The following is an 8,399-nucleotide window of genomic DNA, read 5'->3' as shown; positions in this document are numbered from 1 at the left end:
AACACAAACGAGAAGCTGTTATTCGTGTTGTATCCGAGACAGGCACTTACATGTATCCCAGGAGCCATTACTGTCTGTAATGCCCACTGCTGATTACCAAGGCTGGAGTTTCCAGTGCAAATAGAAGTTGTCCTTGGATGGGTTGGTCCAAAACAATGATAAATGGCATTGGTTCACTTAAATACTAAGAGAATGTTAATGTCATTGAACTTAAAAGAAAAAATATTGAAAATATTGAAAGCCCAAAGTCATTGTAATCTTTATAGTGAGTATTCCTGGAATCAGAATGAAAATGAACATATCTAACATATGTACACTGTCCCCTTTCAGCCATCTTCCAGGATGGACGAGCACTTTCTTCTAAATCAGTCTTTCCATCGGTGGTGGCTGCACCATGTTCCACATCTCTACCCGGGATCCCTCCTTCTCCTGCCGGCTGGGGCTGTAGGTCCCTTGAGTCTCCCTTTTGTTGGCAGTGATGACTGAAACCACAACTGCCAAGAAGAGGATCAATAACAAGGCCAGCGTTACTGAGCCAATGGAGGTGAATATGTTCGAGATCAAGTCAGTTGTCAACTGGAAGGATTGAAATAATTGCAATATAATTTACGTCAAGAGAATACTGAGACACACTTGAGCTACCATGGAAGGAAAACAAAAACCATTCTATGGATAGGGCTTTGCATAGACGAGCTACTGCTGAAGCACCGTTTATTGGTAGAGAAGTACATTAGCCCCTACAGAGTTTGTTTTTCGGACTCTTCAGAACATTACACACACGGTGCTGGATATTTAATATACAAGGCAGAGCTGGATGAATTTCACATAATGACCCATTTCATTTGACAGCTTCCTTTCTGCTTGAAAATAACCTGTGAGTTAATATGTCTGTGGACTGTAGTAATAATTCAGCAATTATTTGTTTAATCGCTTTAATAATAATTCATTATCCCTAGTTCAGTTGTGAACACGTTATTGCTAGTCTTTGCCACTGCAAGTTAAACATGAGCTATTTTGACTAGATATATATTCAGTCATACTTCTGTTTCTCTTGCTGGAGGAGTCAAGTTTATGTGAATACTTGTACTTACATATAGAAAATTCACTTACTGTAAATATTTTTCTAAAATGTACTATTTCTACAGACGTTCCTGCCAGTAAACTTTTCTACCGGCATGTTTGCATGAAATAAGTGTATAGAGGCTGCACAAGAGTGCAACTGAAATCTATTCAGTGAGAAATTAATCACTATATTTTCACAAATATGTTTTAAAATATTCATCCAGCTCTTCTTCTACATATAGGCTTTGTAGCTTCATCCACAGAAACACCACCAGTACAGTACAGGATGAAAGCAAGGATGCTCTGATTTTTTTTTTTTCTTCTGTTTTCATGTGGCAGTGGGAAATGTGATAATGTCAGAAGGCACAGTGTGCATAAACAAATCTGTCAGTTGAAAAGCTTTAGACCAGAGAAATTTTATAGTTGGTAGATGAATGGTTTATAAACATCTATGTATGTGCTTTTATGTGTAAAAAATGCTTATCGTGAGGTAAGCCAATGAAGTGATGTGGTTAGTGTGGAAAAGTGATCACTACGGACAGAATGACCCTAGCAGGAATTGAACTTCTGGGCAGATTCTGCAACCCATCATCTTTTGATTTGTATTACGAGTGACAGCTGAACTGCCATAGATGACTGTATGCTTGAGGCTGAACTTTCAAATCCCAAAATATTTAGAAACAGAAAACAGCAGGTCAAAGCCCATTTCCCAGTTAGATACTGCATGTTACAGGATATTTAAGTGACCTGCTTACTCGTCATTTCTAAGGAAGTGCAATTACAGTCCTGAGAACGATGACGATTTTGCATTCAGCGATGGATGTATTGTAAGTGGATGCTATTGCTGTGCGTACATTGCTTGGACTCATGCTGCTCAGATGCCTTTGCAGAAGAACGACAATGCCAGAGGGAGAATGTTAAAACAATCCTTCCTCTTTTTTTCTCTCTCCACCTCCACGCTGATGTAAAAGGTCCTACCATAATAATAAAAGCAAGTTTGGCTCAGGGATTCTCTCTAGGGGATGCATGACCGGCTAGGATATTTTCCTCTGTCCTTGATGACTAAATATATGGTTCCTATGATTTTAAAAACATTTTTTTCCAATAGAAATAATCTAGTGCAGGTGACAGACCACAGGACTCCAACCCTAAAACAAAGTGGCACGAAACACGTTGGTCTATTAAATGGTATTGGATTGGGAAGGTCATTTCATCTTTAGATGGTGTTACAGACATATTTGAGATCTTAGTTTTTCTCTGTACTGTGTTAGACTATATGACCCTTGTTCCTCTTGCCTCAGAGAGGCTGCAAATTTTTAATGGAATTTTTATTCTCAGAAGCTGTCTTTTATTTTCATTGTCTGCTCTGGGAAACTGAGGACCAAGATACTCTAAGTTAACTCTGATCCCAGGGTTGAACAGGACATTTGTGAAAGAAATTCACTACCATAGGCAAATGGATGGTATTGCCTGGTCTCCGGTAGGTGAAATTTCTGAACTTATTCTCCTATTTTCCAGTCCATACTCTTTCCATTCCTGTTGTAAGTATGTCTGTATCTATGGTGAAATTTTCATTTATATCCTTCAGATTAATTTTATTTCTTAAAGAAAAAATTTACGTGAAGGAGTTGGGGAGAAAAAGACCCTGTAAATTGTTAAAATGCAGTCACATATCTAAACCTCATTCTCAAGTTAAAATCATCATAACAGGGCTTTTTTTCATTCTGCAATAGTTACTTATTACAGAAACCTTACCCGTAGCACACCATAGAAATCTACTACACCATTTGTTCCAATTCTTGTGTTTGTTTAATAACGATTATTCATTCATTAGATTTGGTTTGGTCAACCAGTGACTTGAACTTGAAAAAACTACTGAAAATTGCCCATATTGCCTGTATCTGTGTTGAACAAAACACTTTCTCTTGAGTCAGTATGTAAAAAAAGTTACCCCGCTGATTAAAATCTAGAGAGCTGGGGTTTTTACCATGATCAGATACATAAGCTAACTTTATTTCTGTGTTTATGTTGCTTCTAATTACTAAATATGGAAAAAAAATGGCCTTTACGTCATCTTTTTGGGTGGATTCTGTTGATCCAAAAAAAATCTACTGTTCAAGTGCTGTCCCCTGGTTTATCAGCCCACAGATCACTGCCCAAGCACACAATATAGGTAGCCCCCTTAGCAGTAGCACTGAACTGATAACAAGAGTCGCCAGAAGGCTCTGCAGTCTGATCCCATCAAAATCAGCTGCTTCTTTAGTAATTAATGGCTGAACAGTTAAATTAATTCGGAAAATCAACTGGCTGATCTGGAAAAAAAAAAAATCTGAAAAGTTCTGTCCCCCGTCATCTCAGAGTCTGTTTATCGCAGTATTTGGTGATGATGATAGACTGAAATAATTATAACTGGTGATCCCGAAAAGAAAAAGGACTCAGCAGCATTTTTAGAAACATAGTGCTGCTAAGATAGCGGAAAAAGAGGTTTTCTGTTACTGACCCTACTGTGTATTATTTTGCATACTGGTAGGGAGTGTACTTTAAAAAAGCGGTTTGATTGTGAAAGTCCCATAGCAGTGCTTCAGGCTCTTCTGGTAAGTCCTTGCCTGTTGCTTCCACCGTAGATGGATCCAGGCTATGAACCTCTCCGATGTTTCAAAGAGCAGAGCCCCCCCGACTGCTGTGGGACGGCTCACGCGTGTAGCTGCTTATCTCGGTGCTCACGGCCGCTGAGCGGATCAGCTGTGGCTGTGAGTCTGTGGGAGTCCTAAGGAGCTGGGTGGTGAGCAACGCACAGGTGATGTCCCCTTGATTAGACCACCACACTACAACATCACTTTTCAGCTTCAGATCACACAGGCCACTATTCGCTTCCCCATGTTAGCTTGTTAAGACCTGCTCATTGAATTGACCACTTGGGAGATGGCCACTTGCTATGAATATACAATTTTTTGGTGTGTTTATCACAAAGCTGCAGTGGAGTCGCATGCAAAAAGGGGAAGCTCTGGAAAGGAAAGGACAGTGTGAGGCAAACTTCATTTTGTCTCAGCACAAACAAAAAAGCGCCACAGTACAGCTGGAAATTTATGATGAGAAACAAGTTACTGAATTTTTTTGCTAAAGATCTTTGTTGTCAGGGAAGCTTATGAGACCCCCATACACTGAGATAGCCTTTCAGAAATAATTATTGCTAATAAATACCACAGGGTGATCACAGCTGTTTCTGAATGTAACTTCAGCACTGCTTATGAATAAATATATGTAGGGTAACTGAGGGAGGGTTGATTTACTGACTGGGCAATACCTTAGAGATTCTCATTACACTTTGAGCAAGAGGTTGGACTGGGAGACCTCCTGAGGTCTCTTCCAACCTGAATTATCTTATGAGCCTGTTTAAAAGGTAGTCAGTGACCGAACAGTTGTGAGAGTTCCCTGCCCCTAATATACAGTAGCTGTCAGTAAAAGCTGTATCCTTAATGGTAATGGATGCTGATGGCAAGATGATGTCGTGTGCCATGGTTATACCAACAAAATGAAGTCTGCTAACATTAGAAGGCCAATCTGCTTCTCACTAAGATATTTTATATAGTGTGTTCTATTTCTATGTCTTTGGATGTCAGCTGGAGCAAGACAAATTTATTTTGGCAAAATTAAAAAAAATAAGGGAAGAAAAAATATTCTTGAATTTAGTTTTCATTTAGTGAATAGCTTCCTCTGCAAAGACAGGAGGAAATGCAGAAAAAAATCTTTTTTTGTCTTTTTTGAAAACAAAGTCTTTTGGCTTTTCACTGGTGGGTTTATTTAAAAGCTGATTAATTTTTTAGGTTTTTTAAATTATTAAATAAAAAATACTTAAAATGTTCAGATTAGATAAAATAAATCATTGGATAGAGTGAAAATTCATTGTAGGGCTGCGTTTTGCTTTTCATTTGGTTATTGGAATAGATCGATTGTTCAGCCTTGGTTCCTTGATTTGCTTTGTAGATGAACAGTTTGGATAAGGAGGGCCCAGTTCACAAGTCAAAGCTCAGTAGCATTTATCAATCCAGTATAGGTATGCTTATCTTTAAACAAGCCGTCTTCCAAATGGTTATTTTATAAGAGGGGAACATAAGGGATTTGCTCTATATGAACGTTTCCATGTGTGCCAAATGTCAAAGGCAAGTGGAACAGCACAAGGGAGCCAGCAAAATACACGGGGCCTCTTCCCCCTGTGTGTTTTACATCAGCATGACTTAGCTGATCTAATCCTGCTTTGTGTCGGTACGGGGATGAAAATTATGGCCCCAGACACCAAGGGCTGAGCCAGATCAGGGAGAGAGAAGAGCGAGCTGCAGTGCCAGTGGAGCAATCGCTGTAGGTGCGAGAGAAGTAGCATGAGCTTCCTCGGGACGCTGCTACCCGCATGAGCTTTGCGTGGGAAAGTGTGGCTTGGGCCGGGGGTATGTGTCTTTGGGGTGTGAAAGGCATAACACGCTCTGAAAGCAGAAGCATGCCTCTGTTGCTGGGCATTAAGAATTAATCAGCTTTCATTTCAGTACTCGCATAGAAATGTGCCTGATTCTGGATGCTCTGCAAGACAGAGACATCAACACAAGCCTTAAAACACAGGGATTGCCAAACCCCGGAGAATTTCCTTCTCTGCCACATGCAGGGCTTTCTGGGAATTCTGCAGCTGCTCATGTGCACTGGAGCTTTCACCAGAGAAGTCTCCAGATCCTGAGTCCTGACACCACTCACGAGGTTATCACTTCATTCACGGTAAGAACATCTGATCCACGCCATCCAGATTTACTGCCCCCAAATCAAAACCATTTGCTATAGTAATGAGGGATGATTGGCTTGAGTGGTCCTAATCCATGTCAGAATTACTTTGAAAGGTTTGGGGGCATATAGGGATAATACTGAGGAGCTGAAGAAAAGCCATTAACTTGATTAAAAAGCCCATAGATATGCTGAGTTTATTTCATTGAGGATTTACAACCATCTTATCGGAAATTTTTTCTGTTAAAGACTGAATTCAAATAAGAATCCCAGTAGTTCAAGAAGAAATCCAGTCAGTCATACACAAATCTATTATAATGAGATACATTGATAACCCCAGCTTGTGGGACTACAGTTTATTTTCAACAGCAGTAAAGTGGCCATAAATCTATAGATTGACTTTGTTCCGATATAAGTACCTTAAATGAGCAGCACATGAAGTAAGTCCCTTTTCCATGATTTTTTTTTTTCCACCTTCACAAGCAAATACCTATTGCTCTCCCTCCCATCAGCTGCTCTGCATGTGCTAAACACCAGCCAGCGAGTCCCAAGAGCCGTGTTGACCTGGTTGTTGGGCTGCTGGGTTGAACCAATAATCCATTTTGGACTCATTTAAAGAGAGCAGATTCATGTCCAGCCGAGCCAAACACTGCCCAGGCCACTGGAAATGGCAAACCATTTTTAAAATCCTATACACGTCATCTATTTCCTTTAACTGCTTTATCCTCTTCATTCTTTATCCTGGTTTCCTTCCTCATGCTGTTGTCCATGTGGGCACTCATCTATGTTAAGTGTGCCTATGCACAGTTATCATTCAGGTTCTTGAATTATTCCTTTCTACTTTGGTACCTGTGGCAACAAAGGAGGCAGCACTTAGTGTCTGTGGCGCACCTTAGCTGATTTTCTACTGCTTATCACTAGTGAGGCCACCAACTCCTTTTCCTTCTGCACACCTTATACCTCTTCAGTTTATCTTGTGGGCTTCAAAAGTGCACTTTCTGTGGCAGTCACACTGAACAGCCCTTCTTTTTGCCTCTGTGCGTGAAGGAACTCGTGCCTGAAAGGCGCAATATTTGCTGTACTTTAAACCTGGTGCCTAACAAGCTTCAGGATTATCTGGTAAGAAAAGTATTTCAATTCTGTGAAACTGAGAAGCAGAAAGCAAGAGAAAAAACTGAGCTAGACAGACTGCTGCAGGGTTTCTCTCTAGTTTTGCTTCCTTAATGAATAAGAACACGACTGGTTTGTAGAAGGACCAGATTCAGACTTGGAGCCTTGAATACCTCAGATGAAGATCTCTGTGGCCTAAAGATGTGACTGCTTCCCCCTGCAATCAGCCAGCCCGTAGCTCCAGTTCAGGCTGGCCTGTAGTTGCCACGTATCGGCTCTGGTGTTGGTCACAGGTAGCTTTGCCTTCTGCATGCCAGGCAACACCCCAAGGTAAGCATGACTGCTTTTCTCTCCACATCTTGGGAACTTCTCCTTCTGACACCATGTCCACTGGGAGGAGGCTATCCTGTCGTCCCTCATCTATTACCGTGGTCCTCTGAAAATATATCTATACTACATACAGAGTTGTAGATAGTCCTGAATTTTCATCATCGCCGTTGCTGTTTCTGCCATCAGCCTCCGAGTTGTTTTCCTGATATCTGCAGGAAAAGACAATCCCATTGCTGGAGGGCCTGAATGAGACCCCAAGTCCTCTGCGTACCTCTATGGACATTGCTAGAGACAAAACCTAGGTGACTACTTCTGATGTGTGCAGAAGATCCACACTATAATATATATATAGGCAGCTCACCTTGAAGAAGAATGTTTGTAAGTAATCTTTTTTTTATTTCTCTATATTCTGGTGGATATTATTGTCTGAATATTTTCTTAACATGTCTCTGAAGACGTTAAATTCACTACCAACTCTATCTAGTATACGTTTATCTACAAAATGTAGTTTGAGTAGTTTGTCTTAGTTGAAATGTGACAGTTTGAATGAATTCCTTCCTGGAAAATGTCAACTTTTACTTGTCTGACAGTTCTTGAAATCAAAGCACAAATGTAGAGAGAATTAGTGTTAGCAGGTATAATGATAAATTGATCATCTGGATTGACCAGTTATAGATCAGAAAAATGCAATCTTTTTTTATCAAAGAAGAATTACATCTCTGGTGTCCTGTGAAAAAATAAAGACGACGGATGGAGATGATTGATGTCTAGGATTTAGCTGGGCTTGCAAGGAAAGTGCCTCATTAAGAAATGCTGACAGCCTCCCTCCTGAAATGTGAAGTCACACTGTTGTGACACTGCAGAAGTTAACGAGGAAGTTTGTTCTAATTATAGCGGAAAAAGAAACTGGGGATGGAGCTCTCTAAAGTGTTGCAACTAAATTGTAAAGCAGACTTCAGTTAAACAAGGGTGTTATTCACATTAGTCTTTATCTTCCAGTCAGATCAGCGCACACAGACCTTCTCCTCCCCACATTAGGCTGCAGGACTGTTCCTGGATGTGCTGGTTTTGGCTGGGATAGAGTTAATTTTCTTCACAGTAGCTGGTATGGGGCTGTTTTGGATTTGTGCTGG

General features: G+C 40.5%; 1 protein-coding gene across 1 annotated transcript in view; it reads right to left on the bottom strand.

The window, feature by feature from the left end:
- Positions 1–360: 360 nt before the first annotated feature.
- Positions 361–8,399, bottom strand: part of CRB1 (crumbs 1, cell polarity complex component) — a 114,119-nt gene continuing 106,080 nt past the window's right edge. Inside the window, exon 13 of the mRNA XM_009283215.1 lies at positions 361–576. Within this exon, the coding sequence (XP_009281490.1) occupies positions 361–576 (216 nt within the window). The remainder of the gene's footprint in view (positions 577–8,399) is intronic.

The sequence above is a fragment of the Aptenodytes forsteri genome, unplaced genomic scaffold, assembly GCF_000699145.1.
Source record: "Aptenodytes forsteri isolate BGI_AS27 unplaced genomic scaffold, ASM69914v1 Scaffold181, whole genome shotgun sequence".
NCBI classification, from domain to species: domain Eukaryota; kingdom Metazoa; phylum Chordata; class Aves; order Sphenisciformes; family Spheniscidae; genus Aptenodytes; species Aptenodytes forsteri.
The sequence above is the reverse complement of the archived record's forward strand: the minus strand, read 5'-3'. Positions and strand labels throughout refer to the sequence as shown.